The sequence below is a fragment of the Botryllus schlosseri genome, chromosome 6 (genome assembly GCF_051294905.1).
Source record: "Botryllus schlosseri isolate E-star chromosome 6, Bs_hap1, whole genome shotgun sequence".
In the NCBI taxonomy this organism is placed as follows: Eukaryota; Metazoa; Chordata; class Ascidiacea; order Stolidobranchia; family Styelidae; genus Botryllus; species Botryllus schlosseri.
In genome coordinates, this window is record NC_137241.1 from 16,237,685 (window position 1) to 16,256,723 (window position 19,039).

The window sequence follows — 19,039 nt, forward strand, 5'->3', positions numbered from 1 at the left end:
ATGTAATCGTGAGTTATATCGTGATTTCATCCTTTATGTAATCGTAATCGATTGATATTCGATTTTGTTGTAATCATAATCGTATTCGATGTCAGTACACTAGAAGGACAAGTACTTACATAGGCCTGAACACGAAGGGATTCGTAGAACACAATTCGGGCCGTGAACCCACACATATTTCATATTATAATCCAGTCTATTTCAATATTATCCAAATTTAGTACCTGGAATATGCAAATGACCCTAGCTTGATCCCGGTGCAATCAGAACAAACAATGCTTTTACCAAGCATATGACTGGAGAGCAGGGGCGTCCAATTCTTTTGGCCGAAGGGCGGTGCGCATCAGTTTACGGGTGATTGCGCGCTCCACTGGAGTATTGATAACCCGTGTAGTCATCAGCGAGCTCTTGGAAAAATTTCTTTGGTGGGACGCATGCGATTCCGAATTCATGTTTATTCATGAGGTAAAATATATTCATCTGCAGGTTGAATTTGTACGTCGAGGCTCACATTGCAAGGTGCCAGCCATTTCGATGCTTGGACACTGGACAGCGAACATATATGATCGAATGTTTCGGCTTGCCTGGAGGGCTGTTCAAAAATAACTTTTATTCCCGAATCTTGCGGGCTCCGTGATTAAATCGTTAGGTTACCTTGAAAAACGACGCACACCAAATTTGGATTCATTCCAACCAATAATCGCTGATTTCGTAGAGTTTGAAAATTTTTAGTTTACCCAAAAATGCAAAAAAAAAAATTTTCCAATTTTTTCTGTCAACCCCATGAAATTATTGCGATGTCTTCAAAGACAATGCAAAACAAATCTGACTCAATTCCAACCCGTAGAAGCTGAGTTATTTGAGTTTTTTTTTATGATAATTCTTGGATCAAGGATAATCCCCGAATTATCAAAGAAATGAATACTAGCCAGTCTTCAGGATTACCGGACCACGACCTAACATCGACCTCGCCCTCCGCCACATGCCACCTCATTTTGTCGCTTGCGTCTTATATTCTCTGCATTACTTTTCATTCAGTGTGCATGCCTCTTATTTACTTCGCCTAGGCTAAGGTGGGTGTCTGGTGGGTGTCTACTCCAAGTTGTTTCGACACCTTCCAATCTTTTCATTGTATCGCATTCTTGTGATGTTTTGAAACGATGAAAATATTAATAAACCTGATCGATTGATTGATTGAGTTATCTTATAGTTCATTCCATCGTTGATTCCTATTATATGCGGGGGAGAGCGTAGTGGTAACGATAAGCGCCTACTAAGCCGGTGGACCGGGTTCGATTCCCATCGGAGGTTTATCTGGGCTCCTCTTCCCCGCTGTCATTCTTACGGCGATAAAAAAAAAGCCCAGAAAAAAGACCCGAAGAAGGAAAGCACTCACAAGGAATGGAAAGAACTAGTAGAAAGGACCGCGGCTTCAAAAAAAGATCAACACCGAAAAGAACTGTGACATCGGGCACTCTAGGCCAGTGGTTCTCAACCTTTTTTGACACGCGCCCCCCTTGGAGATGGTCAAAAAACTCGCGCCCCCCTGACCCCCTTGCATTTATCGTCATGTCAAAAAGAGCGCATCATCTAATACAGAGGTGGGCAACGTTTTTGATAATCATGACCGCATTTCGATTGCTTATTTAGCGTAAGGCCGCATTCCAGGGCATAGCCGCAATGAACGATCTGGACGCAAAATTCCTGCGGTAAACTGTCCATATCCATTCCCGGTGAACTCCGGACTATTCTACTTTTCACAATGACTTATTGTACGCACCGAAATCGCGAGTGGCAATGTTATGAATAGTTGCTGGAGGTGCATATTGTCGCGCGGAGCGCGAAAATTTTTCAGGGCCGCAAACGAATTGCTATTTCTTGCCAATTCCCATTCCGGCTCAGATTAAGAAGGGCGCTACTGCATTAAAATCGAAAAATGAAGTCTTGTTGAATTGCGCGGAGGGCGAAGAAAATTTCAAGATTAATTAAAATCTCTCGAAAATGCGGGAGTGAATTCGTAATTGCAATTTGCATGTCTACGGCCGCCAACACATACTAATTGAATTAGGCGTTGATGGCCGCTCAAATTCCCTTCTACGGCTGCAGGCTGCCCACCCCTGATCTAATAGTATAGGCTACATAAGGTATATCTTACGCCAATTTTGAATCTGCATTCCAGTTGTTGAGTCTTTTACATTGCTGACAAATTTCTTCAAATTTGTTTGAAAATAACAAAAAAACATTGAACAAGACATCCATTAATTAATTTCAATGTAGGTCACCCTGATGCTGGTAGTGAGTACAGAGAGCAAGGCGTCGTTCTATCCTGCCAGGCTAAATTTGATCAGTTTTCGAAATGAATTAATTGTGTTGATTTATAGCCTAATTGAGGGCGTAACCGGGCAACCTATGTTGCATCTAAGTCTGTCTTAGGCAGTGCAGTTCGCAAGCTACTAACAAGAGCTGCCCAGCGCGACAAGCTTTAGGCTACTATCAAAGCTATGAAGCAATTAATGACTTACACGTGGGAATTGCTCTCTATATCTCCAAAGAATTTCAAAAATTTGCTCAAATGAAGTTGAAATCAGACTATACTCAGTTGAGCGCTGTTGCTAGAGTTTGTATTTTGCAAGCTTTCTTGAGTATGGAATATAGTTAATCTTCATTAATCGTCTTCTCATAATGGATGTGAAACACATGTTCAGACACGTACAATTTATACTGACTTTGTCAATTTCTCGCGCCCCCCCTATACTGACTTCGTCAATTTCTCGCGCCCCCCAGGTTGAGAACCCCTGCTCTAGGCCGAGGTGGATGTTAGAGTGAAGGATCGCTACTGACGCGTGTCGTTCGACATCCTCCTACCTGTTCGTTACATCGCATTGTGTCTTATCGCATTGTACATTGTGTGTAACTTGTTCAGATGAAAATTATAACCCCAATGATTGTTGATTGTAGTTAATTTCTAAACGATAAATTGACATGATATCCCGAACTATTTTCATGCTGTACCCGGTCATCGATTCGAGTTCAGAAAATTTCCAAGTTGCAACCACTAAGCTATAACATACACAGCACGAACTCCACGAAGTAATGTAACAATAGCAGTAACAGCAGTGCAGTTAATCATTTTCCAAGTCTGTAATGTGACTTACTATTCGGTAAAGCTCCTTGTTGTGTTATGGCTGTAGGGTAGCTAGTGACTAATCCTCGTTCTTTTATTTTAATTATTTGACATGTCATTTTCGTTTGTTTACCTATATAGTTATAGTTGCAGTTCAGTTCAAGTTACTATTAGTTTGATTAATTCGAAGCACTACAAGATTGTTATACAATGAAAAGACATTTCGAAACGACGTCTCTCAATCAAACACATCATGGGTCTGATGGGTGGCATGTGCCGGCCTATGTGGCCTATATAAGCCTATCTATGGAATTGTTGTCTCGTGCTCCCATAACAATAACAACCCAGGTGCCTTTCTTACTGCACCCATAGAATCATCGCTGCTCTCCCCAACTAATTGCGAAAAGGTACCGTAACGAGATTCAGTCGAGAGGTGCTGATATAGCAGGCGAAAACGTGAAATATGTCAGATAATTGGGGTCAAGTGTAGAATCCGGCCAGTGTTCCCCATGACCACCACCGATCAGTGTTGCACCTGAAACTTCAGTGTTGCACCTGAAACTGTCGGAATTCATAGTGCTTCACGTAGTTACCGACTATGCTCCCCACTAAACCCTATAAATACTGTCAAGGTTCCATATTATATCTTATCATATTATTGTATCTTGAATTCACAGATACACATGCCGGTGACGAGCAAGATTACATTTTACATCGCTCGCTCGCATGCCAAATGAACGGCTTGTACAAGAAATCGAAGGAAAGGGGAAAGGAAGCGACTTACTCCAATCTCTTCACCACATTATCTATTGTGTATCGCATTTTTATCGAAAATTTAAAAAATAAAACGCATGACGCCTATACTATCAAGTGTATCTAGTGTACTTTGCGGCCACTAAACTCATGTACGGACACTTGCAAGATGTGGGGAGATGGTGAAGGTTTATCTGGGCTCCTCTTCACCCGCGCCGTTGCCCAGAAAAGACCCGATAATTGTCCTTTGATCTCATAGCCTAGGTTAGTATCCAATCAATATAGAATCTGCTTGTATGTTGTCTTAAAGGTGGACATACTGTTGACCCAGTTCAGGTTACTGTTAAAATGTAGTTCTATAGTCTTATACCTACTATTATGACCTAAGCTAGAGCCAGACTAACCATTAGCAGTAGGCAGATGTGAAAAAATTGAACCAGTTCAACGTTTAGTTAGTGGTGGAACTGAGATAAGGGTAAGGCAGACTTATTGAAAGATATCGTGGTAGGACTACTATTTCGTTCACTGTTAGCTTGTGTACCCATGTTCCAATGTGACATGTGTATTGAACTTATGTTACTTATCGCATTGGCAGTTGACGCCTCTTGGGTTAAACTCCGTTAGATCTTATAATTGATATACATCTTGACGTGTTTTAATTTAATCATTGTAGTATCATTTAAACTCGTATTCAACCATGTCAATATGCCGCTTCCTGGCTCCCTGAAAAAAAGTTCTACTAAGGAAGGCTCACCATCACCACGGCCTAACAGAACTTCGTGTCTCAGAAATAAGCAGAACCGGGGTGTCTCCAAAAATAGAGATCTGACAAGAAGTCAAGGTGATTACTTACTTAACTCTTCAAATTTCCATACCTGACCTGACTCGAATATGTATATTTCCCGGCAGATTCTTCTGTGGAGAGATCTTCAACATTTGCATCTCCAATATCTTCACGGAGAAGTTCCTGTGAAGATTTTGTGCTGTTTCCTGCATCCGGCGATACCCCCAATCAGTCTGTGAGTGCTTATGTGTGATTGATCACTAGGGCAAGTTTCTGCAACTTTTTTTTACAGCGTCCGGCAGCTTCCTAAATATGAAGAAGTTATGCAGTATGGTGTTTTAAGATGTTTGGAGGAATCTTATATTGCAAGTTTTCTCCCTTTTTTCATGCAACTTTTTTTCAACTTTTTCGATTTTTCATGAAAATTTTTGCAAGTTTTTTCGATTTTTCATACAGCCAACTTTTTACTGGAAATATTTGGCACTATATCAGGGCATGGTATGGTATGGTATGGAATGGGAATTTTCCATACTCCATACCCGCCCAATCATTCCATAGCCTACCTTACTTGACAATTTTCCATACCATAGCAACCTTCTTCCATACCATATTCGCTACTTTTTCCATACTTTCGCAACTTGCCCAACCTCTCAAGTGATATTCTATTTTTGATATGTGGAAATGTTGCGGCATTTTTATTTTAATTATTCTGGATGAAATTATCCATTTAAACAGCCATGAATCACCAATGATATCCCTAGTTTCTTTATATCATATGTCGTTAGCAATGCATGTTGCCTAATCACCGAAGAAGGAACGTATAATATTTAGGCCTACACACGGGATTATTTGGAAATTTCAACAGAATCTCACGACATGTAAATCTAGAGTGGTAATGGACTTCTACGAGTAACATCATCTACAAAATTACATAAACCAAAGGTATTGTGAAATTAGAAGATTGGTTCCCAGCAACTATTGTAAAAAATAAGTGCAACTTTCCACGGATTTGACTGCAACAAAAACTTACACTAGTGATAACGCTTGAGATGACAGTGCAGATGTTTTCAGACTATGAATTATATTTCCCATGACTTTTATCGTCATGCTACCTCTTGAATCCTTGATAGTTGTGGTGCCAACATATCGGTGTAATATGCATCCATATCATTGAAAGATGGCCTACTGATATTGGCATATTCATTTATCATGCGCTCAATCCAAAATCACCTACTTCTCTTTATCCTGTGCCTATTACAGGAGGTGGTGCAAGGTAGTGATACTGTCGTTTGCGAGGAGACAAAGAACGAAAGGTATGATACTGCAGTTGGGCTATTCGTCTCGTGTTTGTGTTAATTACACTTGTTCTTGATTGAATTCAGAATGTCGACTCCATCACCTGAGAATCAGCTGAATGGCAATGTCGGGAAGCAGGGTGCTGGTGCCAAAAGGCCCTCTACTGGTTGGGTTTTATTTCTTCAATATGCCCAACACGATTTCAGTTGATTTTTTTTGTCCACAGGTGGGGTGCGAAAGAAGGACAAATCGAAGTACATCGTTGTTGTGGTTGATGACACCCGGTTCAAAGTCGACCAGCAAATTTTTGAAACAAAGCCAGAAACCATGCTTTCCAAGTAAGTCTAGATAAATTTCGGATATGTTCCTGCCAGTACCACCAAGTATTTGAAGAAAACAACCCCCATGTTTTTCAGAGGAAAGTTGATATAGTATTATTTAGGTGCCAGTATGCATTGTATCTGTTGTGTGGAGCAGCCGTAAATGTTGAATTGCTTTTGTTCCAGCTTCTTGTCTTTCTTATCATAAATTATAGCTCCTGCTCTGAAGTTCATTAATGCCACTGCTCCGACACCAGTATATCATAGTCTTGAGAAAGTCAGAGTGATGCTGTTCTATGTGATTTCTCAAATTGAACATTTTTATTACTAGTTTGGCTGCACAAATGTTTCTATTTCAATTTGAGAAATCTAACCTAGATTTCCATACACTTGGACAAAATGGGCCTTTGCATCCATTATAAAGGTATATCCAGATCACTAAAATAGCATATTGAGCATGGCTCTTTTCTTGTGTGTAGTAAAATAACATTGCGTTTGAAGCATGATATTCGAAATTAGGCTTGGTGTTGATTCTAACATGGTGGTGCTAATTAGTTCATCCGCGTTGTATTATACAGAATGTTCAGCTCATCGATGATGCAAGAACATGGAATGACCAAACCAAATGATCACGGCGAATTTGAGATACCTGTCGATGTGTCGGCTGACATATTCCGAGCATTGCTGGTGAGATTGCATGATTTCATTGGTAGCATTTCTTTCTCCAAATAATAGTCTACGTTGAATTCACGGTCTCCGAGTAGAGCGACATAACATTGAATAGACGTTTTAGGAAGAGGAGATTGCGACAGTGTTAACGATTGGCGGTTGACACGTGTGGGAAATATTGTATGTCTTATAGGAGTACTACACAGAGGGAGTTGTAAACTGCCCTCACGGTGTATCTGTGAAAGAGCTCCGAAGTGCCTGCGACTACTTTCTGATTCCTTTCTCTCACGATACCGTCAAGTGTCATGATCTATGTAAGTGTCTGATATGCACAGTCCAGCCAGGTCGTCGAATTATTGAATATTTTTTTGCAGGCGCTTTAATGCACGAGCTGTCAAATGACGGAGCAAGGAAGAAGTTTGAAAGATACTTGGATGACAGCATCTTACCTGTTATGATAACCTATGCAGAGGTGGGGAACGTATCACTCTGCGTGCAGTTTGCATCATGTGGAGATATAAATAATGTCGGACAGCTGATTTGTGTTTGTGGAATCCAGGGCTCCCAATCCTATAAAACTGTCAGAGGCTGACGAAGCACTCAGCATTGCTACTGAAGTAGAAGTAGAAGGAATGCCATAGAAGTAGATATTTCAAAGACATGCCATGACTACTGCAAGTAGAAGTAGAAAATGATTGGTTTGAAATATAATGTAGTAAGTAGATTTGGTCGGGGTGTCGCATATTTTTGTAGTAAATTGAAGGGTGGGCAATTTTCAAAAATGGATTATGCTAACATACAGGGGCCAGGCTATTGCGACCGGTTGATGTGATAACTTGAGCCACAAAAGTGATACAAACCAATCCCTGAACTGCTTTCTACTTTACAAAAGTCAAAGTGTAAAAACTAGTTTTGTGTCTAAATATGATCACAGTAGCCTATGAAGTGAAAGTGGGCAAAAGCTGCTCAAGTACTCAGAAAAAGTAGAAGTACTTCATTACTAAACACGTCAACTACCCTGCGTACGAACGGATAGAATCACATTGTTTTCCGGTGTTTACTTTGTGTCCAACGGCTCGTTATTTGAATGCGACCTTTTTTAGAGAGGAGAAAGAGAGTGCCATATAGTTGTTTTAAACGATGACGACAACGTCGAGTGGGACAAAGAATATCCCCCACAGATGGGCGAGGAACAGTCGGAGAAAATATTCAGCACCGAACTCTCGCGGTACGGAATCATACTAGCGTGTGACGTCTCGGCGTCACGTAATCGATTTCTTTTATGCCAAGATTCTTTCGATACATTGAAAATCGAGATGTTGCGAAGAACGTTCTCAAAGACAGAGGGCTGAAAAAGATCAGACTCGGGATTGAAGGCGAGTTGCACCTCCCCTTTTTATGTTATGTCCATAACTGGTTCGGTCTTTTTTGGATAACTCAAGTAGGTTTTGCTCACTCTGACTGCTTACTCGTGGGGTTATGCTTTTTGGCTGCTTCCACTTCTACTTAACATTTTTTACCCTAAACTACTTGCTAATTACAATTTGGATTTTGTAAAGCGTAAGTAGTTTGGACAGGGCTGTAATGACTCAAGTGATGATTTTTTTGTGACTCGACTTGACTCGAGTCATTTTTTCAAATGCCTATAAATGACTTGACTCGACTTGAGGCAATTTGTGTATTGACTCGACTTGTACTTGAGTCATTGGACGGCCAAGACGGACATTTTATTTCAACTTCGCAGAATTGTAAAGTCACCACATTATTGGCATTTCGTCTATCTGTCCTGATATTTGGAAAATATGGCTAGAAACTGTTAGGACTGAGGAAAATTGCGATAATATGAACGTGAGACATTCTAACTCAAAACTGATCCGTGAACACAACGACGAACTCGAGTCACAACACTATGACTCGTGCTCGACCCTCTACTAGCTAACTTGGACTCGGACTTGACTCGGTTGCGAAGTGAAAATGACTCGACTTGACTCGAGTCAAAACTATAAAAGTGAGATTGACTTGTGACTCGGAACCTTGTGACTTGGTTACAAGGTTACAACATTGAGATTTGGGATATGTTTCCATCCCGTGTACGAGGGAAATTGACGTAGCAATTGGATGAAATGGCCCCTTTATCAGGGTAACTGATTATATTTTCGAAAATAGCACCAATTTGTAGCGGCATTGGTCGTTTTGGGCTGGTTGTGAAAATGTACCCTGCAACTTCAAAAGTATGCAACGTATCAATCAATTTACTTTTTGAAACCACGTTCTCAAGTATTTTTCAAATCTTTAGTTTCTACTACCACTTGAAGTAGTTTCGACAGGTCTTGGAAATTGCTACATCTACTTGTAAATGAGTAGAGATTTAGAGCGTTCTGCTTGAGCACCGAAGACGAGTACTTTGACCATCTCTGGTCGTAAATCAGATCTCAATAATTATTTGATACTACAAATGAGTCAAGTTACACGCGCACTTCCTTCCTTTTCAACTCCCCACACTGGTCTAGAATAACATGAAGTGTGTTATGAATCATGCGGATCGATGGAACATTTTGTATCTGTCGATGGCACGGCGTCACTCTACTCTTTTGTGTCGCGGTCTAGCATGGTTTATAAAGGTTTTCTTTGAGTAGGCGGGAATGTTTGGACGTGTTTGCACCGCAAATTTGCATGTTGAACGCTTGTAACGTTATGCACCAACGCGTCACTGCTTATGTCAACTTCACAAACAGGAGCGATTGACATAAGTAAATGTTGGCGCGTTCCCGTTGATACAAAGTCTTTTCTTTTGTGTGTTGTTTGAAAACTGTAACGGTGTTCGTTTAGAATAAGAGTAGTGTCTAATAACAATTTGTACGTTACCAGTGTGATCATGAGTCAGTCGGTGAATGCTATTGACAGCGATTGCGGTCATGGAATTTGGAAACCGGTTAACATTTCAGGGGTTACTGGTAATTAGGGCTGGGCAAAATCGAGTACCTGAGTTATTCGATTCTGAATCGCTCATTATGACGTCATAACAGAATGTAATCCGTCAAAGTTCAAATATGTACCGTTTATGCCACCGCAAAGAATATAATGCCTGTTATCCCTTGGTATTTTTTGGACCATACCGATTTCATTCAACTTAGTGACAAGCTTTGTACTATATGTTTCGTATGCTACGATACCGCCAATCAAGGTTTCAAGGCTTCAACAGTGAAAATTAGTACCGAAACTATCATTCTCGTTAATAAATGAACTTGCAGTGACTCATGCAACAAAACCTGGTGAAAATATGACTTGGTGCTGAAAAAATTTGAATCCCACCACTGAAACGAACCCGTCATCCCTGGTGGTGATACACCGCTGACTGCTGCATCCTCGCCTTTGTTCAATATTCATGGCTCATTGTCGAAAACAACACAGGTTATCCCACGTTCGTCGAGCGACTGAAGCGCAGAAGCAGCGGACGCCAGGAAGTGATTTACAATTACGTCCAGCGGCCTTTTATCAGCCTCTCGTGGGAGAAGGAAGAGAGCAAATCACGACACGTCGACTTTCAGACTGTGCTTAAGAGCAAGTCAATATCGAATCTGGCAGCAGCGGCCGCCGACACACCAGGAGATCACGGAATGGTTAGTAAGCTGCGATTACGGTTTGAAATCATACGACGGTTTCTGCGTGTCCTAGGTCGAACTCGCTCAGCAGGAAGCGGCGAATGGGTTGGACGGGGTGCCGTTACCGCCACCACCGTCACGAGAAGAGCCATATCCTGCCCTGGGGCGAGGGGGTGCTGGTGAAGAATGATCGTTTATCTGTAGATAACTGGTCTGCGAACAGAAATGAACTACGTGACTGCAGGATTGGCAAATAATTTTTGGTTGCTTCCTAACGGATGTGGTGATGTTATAGTTGGCGACCAAAATTCATTAGAAATTCATCACTGTGGCAATGATTCCAGAAATATAAATTAGCCTACAATCTGGCCAGAGGATTGGACCCCCTTCCCCAATCCCATGGAGTCGCACTCAAAGTCTAAAATCGGCATTGTTGTTCCCGATAGTTGGAGCTCCGCAATGGATCATTGTTATTTATGTTCGTTGTGTTGCGGCCCTTGTTGTTCAGAACAATTCCGATACTGACTTTCCAGTGCAATTTAGGGGTAGTTGTAGTGACAGTGTGATGTGATTTCTGTTCGTGACCACATCAATATATTCTGGGCTCGGATCGCCAGCTGCATCATTACCATATATGCGTACGAAGCGACCAGAAATTGCTAGCCGTAACTGTTTGCCCAAGTTTGCAGTCCCGTGTTTCCCATCTATCCGTATATTAGTTATCTGCAGTTCATCCCGGTTTCCGATACGTGCTCACGCGAATGAAATTCACTTTATTCCCTTTTCTGCGTTTTTGTCGGTATAGCGCCGCCGCCCCGCGGTGACTTTTGCAAACGCGCCCTGTACGAGTGGTGTTTCTGTCCTACCGCTTCTAGTTTTTGTTTACACTGCTTTCGTGCAATTTCGCCCGCCGATTACAAGACGTTAATTGTCCGGCTTACACAAATCTTCGCACTTTGTTCATTGTGCTCGTCCGTCGATACCGTGTTCTTGGATTTTCGCGAACTTGATAATAAATACAATTCTTTTCATCGAAACTTTGGTGCTTCATCTTTGCGACTAGCAGATAGCAATTTAAACAGTGGTCATCCGCTAAAATATTCGACAACGTGAAAAGTACCGATAAAAATATACCCGAGTCGTGAATTTTTCAGCTGCGTTCGTTCCTCCGTTTATCACCCACGATGGGGATTAGATTTAAATCCGTCTATCGATATTTATATGTTGCACGACGATTTGAGCGTGAATTTGGAATTGGATACGACCACCTGGGGCGTGGAACTAATTTAAGTGAACCGAATCAGCACGGCCACCACCTGCGTCGTACTTGCGTATTGTTGGGTATATCTGCAACCATACGCTAATCGCTTGTGGTTGTGGTGTCTTAAAAACCTGTATCGCCACTGGTTTGCATTTCAAAATATTGATCTATACTTAATATTTATAGTTCATACGATAAGGCAGGAGTAAATTGCCTTTTGGAGTCTGCGCTATAGGGTATGTAAATGAATTGAATCGAATACACCTTGATATCAACAATAAACATTCGATAATTCAAGGCTCAAGTTCTAAGAAGCAAAGTAAATGTAATCGTGAGTAATTATGATTACTATTCCATGTCATCGTAATCGCGTGATTCAGAAGTAATCGTTATCGCAATCGATCGCGTTGATGAAGTAATCATCTCGTGTCTAAATGGAAATAACTAAATCGAAAACGTAAAATGAAATAGAATCCAGTAAATAGACAAATGAGTAGGCTACTCTTAGTGGTGTGATCACTTCTCCGTGAGGCGGACAGATTCAGAATGCTTCGCGAAGCATTATATTCAATGACCTGAACATTGACTCGACAATTTCACTCGACTCACAACTAACGAGTCATTTCATATTCCTCATACTCCGAGTCCAAGTTAAATCGAGTGGTTTCAGGGTCAAAATTCATGACTTGAGTCATCCCCATCTTAATGCTGTATCCGGGTTATGCGTTTTGTGACCCACCGGTCCGGATGGACAATTTGTTTGAGTAGCAATTTTGAAATGCTCAGTCTGAGTCTGGAAAGTCTGAGATTCTTGGGACCAAAGTGTTGACTGTTGAGTCTCCATCAGTTCCACTGTTCTCTGATGTATGTTTGTGCGTCACGCGCTAGTGACTGTCGCAAAGATTCCAAATAGCGATTCTCACTCCGAATCCAAGTAACACATTACTTACTCTGCTCCTGACTCCACCAAGTTTAAATTCGCAACTCCGACTCACGACTTAGTGGGGTTTGAATCAGCGATAACGGCCAGTCCACGTCGTATACGTCGACTATATTGGGTGCAAATCGTCCGTAGGCTCATACTACATATTTTTTCGACAGTATTTGCACGACTATGCTTTAATTATACAACGTTCTGAAAAAAAAATTATTAAAAAATGGGCATTTATTTAAAAGACTGTATAAAACATGTTTTAAAGAAAATGTTTTGAAACACTGCTTTAGATGCAACGCTACCTGTAAGTTATATAGGTTATATGAATCATTAATCTGATTAATCATTAGAGCCACGAGGTGGTGGTGGTGTCATGAATTTGTATGATGCGCTGTGAGATAGATAACAGCTGGATGATCGATTGTTCGGGATGGAGATTGAAAATATCAGGGAAGGGATACCTAGATATATAGTTCTAGATATCCCTGGCAAATATAATAATCACTAAATCGTCTGGTCTGCGGCTTAGCGACCAAGTTCGAAATTGCGTGATGGGATGGCAAATTTTCAAATGGTGAATTCGATTTCAGCTTCAGAATGGCGAGCAAGATTCCAATAATATGTATATCTCAGATTGCCAATATACGAATAATGGAATACACAAGGAAAAATTCTAAATCAAAGCACACGAAAACGTGAACAACTAAACATAGTTTTTACAATTAACGAAGTCTTCGACAAGGAAACGGAAACAGAATGTCCGGTACCAAAAAGCCGACGCCAAACAGTCGAGTTCTCTATCGCAGTGCTTTTCCGCCTTTTTCAGCTCCATTCCCACTTTTTTTGTAAAATAAATTTCATTGGCACAAACTAACCGAAAATTGTTATACAAAAAGAAGATGAAGATACTTGCGAAATTTTGTTCAGATGTGCAACAAATTGGCTGCTATGTTAAAAATGCAACTTTTTTTGCTCGTTTTGAATTCAACTATTTCACTAAAACCCTTAACTCGGCCAAACAAGTCATTGGGTTTTGTACAAGAACGTTTACCAGTGCTTGGATGGCCAGGTCTTAAAATCTGTTCCGCACTCCTATCCAAAATACAGCGTATTTTTCGCGAGTGAATAATGCTTGCTGGCAGAAATCATTTTTGAGAGCTGACGCAAAGGACCCGGAGGTTCTAGTTTGTCGAAAGGGTGAAAAACTTACATGTTTGTGTTGAGGCTTTTGCCAAATGTCTTGGAAAATAAGGTCCCAAACGATCAAGGAAAGTAGGCGCATTATAGATCTCGCTACCTTATGATACGTTGCTCCAACTTGTGTTCTGTATTTTTGATCGATTTCCCATTTTCTGTCTCGCGAGTAAATGAGAAGAGCAAATAATCTCACGATACCGGGTGTTCTGCTCTTTATCTCAATCTAACTTGAGAATTCATAACAGTTTAATAACGGTAAAGCAGCTTTTTAGACTACCACCAAAATCTTAGTTTTTGTGGCATTTCGCGACACGAGCCTCACCCATAAGGAATTCATTTTTAACATACAGTAGTATGCTACGATTTTACGGACATGTATGACGTACAGAACTCGCTCATCACAATTCTATACCCAACACAGCTCTACAAAACATTCTGACGAACGCGATTTCAAATTATGGTGAATTAAATTCCTCTGCGTGTCGCAGTTGTACTAGCCTACTTTAACACTGCCTACTCAGATTGCAAGAACGGGACTATTCCGTGCCGACAACAGAGCATATCAATATCGAAAGGTTTGGCCATCGAGCATAGGTCATTTTTTGGCCAAGGTTTTGTCGCCGCTTATGTTTTTGGGACCGCATTTTATCAGCGGTTTGTTGGTCAAAACTTTACGTCTTCATGTGCCCTGACGCAGAAGTGGCTGACCTCGAAATGAATGAGTCTCATAGGCCTGAACTGGCTCATTGCTAACCCATACTGTCCTACACTAGTTCATCCCAACGGCCATCGACCATGTTTTCAGAAAGAACAGTCGGACAAATCATATCATGACTTCTCAGGATAAAGCCATTTTTTCTGCTTGTCTCTCTTATTGGCTGCAGTATGCTACCCAACACAGTGACCTTGGATATGTAAAAACTATCACAGGATTTATTGCAATAAATTCAACAAATTTTACATACATATTAACAGACAGCTCTGGCACCGTGTCGACCCAAAATTATAGCCTTTGCGGTCTATACTTTAATAAACCTTAAAAGGGTAAAAATTTGCGTTACAGTAACTTGCAAAGTCTGTAATGATGGTATTTACTACTATCCTCGTGCCTTGCGCTAATCGGACAGTTATTACGAAAATATGATGATTGTTTAGCGAAAGAAAGCTGAAAGTCAATTTGACGTCATTTTTCAGCCTTTCGCAGGCTTCCAAACCAGACTTTTGGTTACGTAATAATATAGCGCGAAAATATTAATTCACTACGGCTTGTGAGAGCTACGATTAGTGGTGCGTCGTGAGTTCAACAAGTTTTTACAATTACGTCTCAACTACAACAGTTACACTGCCCTTGAATTTCCTATTAGGTTTGTTTGAATTATTCCACGTCAGAAAAATTGACGATTATCATTCGCACTCATCCGGATTTTTCATTTGCACCATTCGGACCATCTTCGTCATTCGCACTGCAATTTTTTTCATTCGCAGAAGTGCGAACTGTCACACAGGCTGAAAAGCACTGCTCTATCGTGTCCGAAAGAAAAATGGTATCTTTAACCATTGTTAAGCTGTAGCTTAGCATATTTTGATTTTGCAATCTTGAGACCTGCGGTGTCAGCAAATGTGGAAAGGTGACCGGCTACCCATTTTGAGTTGGAAAACCCTGTTTTATAACATTCTGTAAGTATAAGCCCAAAGAAATTGAATTGAATTGAATTGCACAGTCGATTTCAAATTTAATCCTTTCCTGTAGCATCCTGCCACGCACGAGTGATATTGCAGTGATGCTTGCAATAATATTTGTCCTCGGTATCCCTTTTGTAAATAAATATCAGATTATATATACGATAACATTAATATGTGATAAATACTACCTCGATAATGGGATTTTTTAACAATTGGCGTCACGTGACAACAACATTTAATGACTGGTATCCTACACATTGATTGCAACGAGCTATGTTAGCGAGGTCATCATTGCTGAGTTCCGCAAATTGTATGTATTTTGCATTGTATATGGATGAGTGAGCAACTCAGCATTCACCTTGCCGAAAATTATACTACAATTGGGAAGATGATACGATTGCAACTGAGAGAAACTTGATTCGTAGATATATACGAAGACCTATTGATATCCATTTACGTTTTAATATCAGAAGCCCGTGTCACGCGAAAACTCATCCTTTTACAACGTGCTGTTACTTTATAGCTAGACTCAGGGTGGCCAACATGTGGCCCGGAAAGGTTCCGTACTTTTCTAAATGACTTGCTATGGCCATGAACTGAATCGTAAATTACCATAAAGTAGAGTATTTTGGACGTGTTTAATCAACTTCAATTTTTCTTCGTGCTTCGCGAGATTTAGATTCACTAGATTTATTGTTCTTGGTTAGGTTGCCTCCCTCCCAATAAAATGAAAAAGAAATATTTACAGAATTTAGTCTAACTCGATCGGAATTTGCGAGAGAACGGTATATTCCTAGTATCGTTTGAGGCCGCTGGGATGCTTCAGTTTATAAGCTGGTGCAGGACGATTAGGCACCGGTATTTCGGGACCAGCCATCTCTGCGCCAGGACAAACTAAGACATATCGATTTTCGGTCAACATGTGACTCCGCCAAGTGCTCTCCCAGAAATATTTACGGCGATAAAACCTATGCCCAAAATAACTGACGTGGTTTGGTCGAGACCTTGGATATTGATAGACTCAGGCGCAGAAATGACGGCCCGAATAGTCCTATCTTTGTAGTCTGAGTCACCTGGTGAAGAAATGCGAATTATGGAATCACGTGCGTCTGACCAAATGATCTTTTCTTAGCTCTGGTACGTATGATCGATTACAATATATTCCGAGTTGCGGCAATATTTACCAGAGATCAAGAAATAATATCATGATTTAACAAAGAAATTAATAACAATAGGCCCACCCCAAGCAAAATTAAACAGCTCTATCACATGGACACCACTTACATTAGAACGCAGCCTTGTCTTGTTAATGTTCATTGTCGAAAATGTCTGCTCGCAAATGTATGTAGAGGTAGACCCTAATAAAACAAGCATTTTCATGTCCAGACTTCTCAGGTTGACAAACTTGGATTCATTCTGTGACGCATAGAATTTGTCGATACTTTCAGATTTGAATTTCACTTTCAGGGTAAAAACTCTCTCCGGGCCGCTCAAAATCCCGTAAAGGGCCGGATCCGGCCCGCCGGCCATGTGCTGCCCGCCCCTGAATAACCGTTTAGAATTACTTGATAGTATCAATGACTTTTTGTAACAGATCTGGCTGGAAAATATGACATCTGTGATAGAATCAGCTCACAAAAACATATCGCACCACTGATTACAGCCAAAAATTCCGAGTAGCCAGACAGAAAATTTGGACCGTGTACGAAATGTGCCGGGCAAGAAATAACTTCACGTCATTGTATTTTGGAAATCACCATTGCTAATTCCAATCCCACCACAGTCCTGCATGCTACGTCATGGAATATTGAGTACTACTGATATGGTTCCTTGGTGGTTAAATTGGCAATATAGATTTTCGAATTTTTATCATGCCGTGAGTAGCACAAGCATGCCAAAGAGGGGCCGCGACTGCATGTGCTGTGTATGCTGGTTGTTAACTGAGTTATGCGATAATACGACGCACAGGATATACAATATGCCAGTTATATATTTTACTCTTACAGCCCCCGGGGGTTTAATTCTCGTAGCCATTTTTTGGAATAGTCATGTCTGGCGACACATTGCAGTGCGAATATTCATCACCCGATGCTTGTGTAACTTCACCAGTGATCTGATCATTTCCTGTCGGCCAAGATGTCCGCGTCTACAATTACAAAGCTGTGTGCCGTTAGTATTATCTTGCTCATGTACCGGTTTTGTTAATGGGAAATACTGCAGACATTGCAAAATATAACTTAATTTGGACGGTCCTAATGGATGTTTTAACTTGTTGTGATAGTCCACACATACACATATCTTAGTAACGTACTATCGGCACTCGCAGTTGCAGTGGGAATCCTTAAATCCGGCGAGAAACTAATTTTACACTGTCTGCTTCATGGAATGTGTGTGTTGACCAGACCACTGATCTTCATCGCCTTGTACGATCATTTGCAGATTTGTGACGCTCGCAGTGAGTTGTTGCTTTGACCTATGCCTCGACAGCACTCGCGGTCTAAACTTTGCGGTTGTTCGCACGCGACCGCGCGTGTTATCGGAGTATATAAGTGGATGTATGCGTATGAGTATTCATCTATTCTCAAAAATACCCCGTAAATATTGGAGAATAGAAGAAATTACGACACGTCTACTTCGATTGTGGCATCAGAATATTGTCAACCTAGCTAGACTAAACATTGATGTCGCAATAGGATCGGTTGATCAACGCGCCAATATACGCATACGGATTAATGACATCTTGAATGTTTCGTCCAGAAGGTAGAACGTGCAATAATCGAAATACCAATTAGAATGCAGCACTCCCTTGAATTAGCTTGCTGTGTAAATATAGCACAGAAGATTTATCAAAGATCGGCAATTGTAATTGCGAAGTGATTCACATAAATCGAAAAGCGATAACTCCCATTCCGGTACGGCATCCATCACCTCCGGCAATGTTGTACTTAATGATGTGGTTTTGATGATATCAAGTGGTATCTATGGACGGTTTCAGGGAAATACCTTTCGGAATCTACTGATGTGAAATGTGATTTGGAAAATTTCGCAGGTTAATGCGGTCGTTGGTAAAGGTTTTTCATAATTCTAGTTAACATAACATTAGCAAATAGGAATGATATATTCTAATGTTTTCGTCAATTGGGGACAAGAGCATGGCATATAGTAGAATGAGGCCATTATCATAATCAGCGGTTCCAATATTTTCATCCTCTCAAGACACACAATGTATACATTTATACAATTGCACTTATCACATTGTAAAACAAGATACACAAGACATCACAATGTGATGTAATGAGCTGATACGAGTAAGGTTGCATTTAAAACATTCCCATTTTAAAAAGAACAAAATTGTTTTTCTTTTCAAAAGTTTTTTTTTTCACCCGATATAGCCAACGTATGGAATGGTTCGGAAC

At 40.7% G+C, this 19,039-nt stretch overlaps 2 protein-coding genes across 3 annotated transcripts in view; one reads left to right on the forward strand and one right to left on the reverse strand.

The window, feature by feature from the left end:
* LOC145441178 (uncharacterized) overlaps positions 1-19,039 on the reverse strand; it is a 149,709-nt gene that overhangs the window by 59,768 nt on the left and 70,902 nt on the right. The window lies entirely within an intron of this gene.
* Positions 4,508-11,585, forward strand: LOC145441184 (BTB/POZ domain-containing protein 10-like). The gene is made up of 12 exons (XM_080318997.1): positions 4,508-4,718; positions 4,787-4,896; positions 5,922-5,974; positions 6,044-6,123; positions 6,184-6,295; positions 6,856-6,964; positions 7,140-7,260; positions 7,321-7,418; positions 8,050-8,174; positions 8,237-8,322; positions 10,358-10,566; positions 10,622-11,585. Exons 1-12 carry the CDS (start codon positions 4,583-4,585, stop codon positions 10,736-10,738), a joined length of 1,356 nt encoding a protein of 451 aa, XP_080175123.1. The 5' UTR covers positions 4,508-4,582; the 3' UTR covers positions 10,739-11,585.

Excerpts from the sequence above, each read along its gene's own strand:
- LOC145441184 (XM_080318997.1), top strand. The coding sequence starts at position 4,583 with ATGCCGCTTCCTGGCTCCCTGAAAAAAAGTTCTACTAAGGAAGGCTCA. Across the intron at positions 6,965-7,139 it reads ACATATTCCGAGCATTGCTG|GAGTACTACACAGAGGGAGT; the intron begins GTGAGATTGCAT and ends TATGTCTTATAG. Across the intron at positions 8,175-8,236 it reads TTCAGCACCGAACTCTCGCG|ATTCTTTCGATACATTGAAA; the intron begins GTACGGAATCAT and ends TTTTATGCCAAG.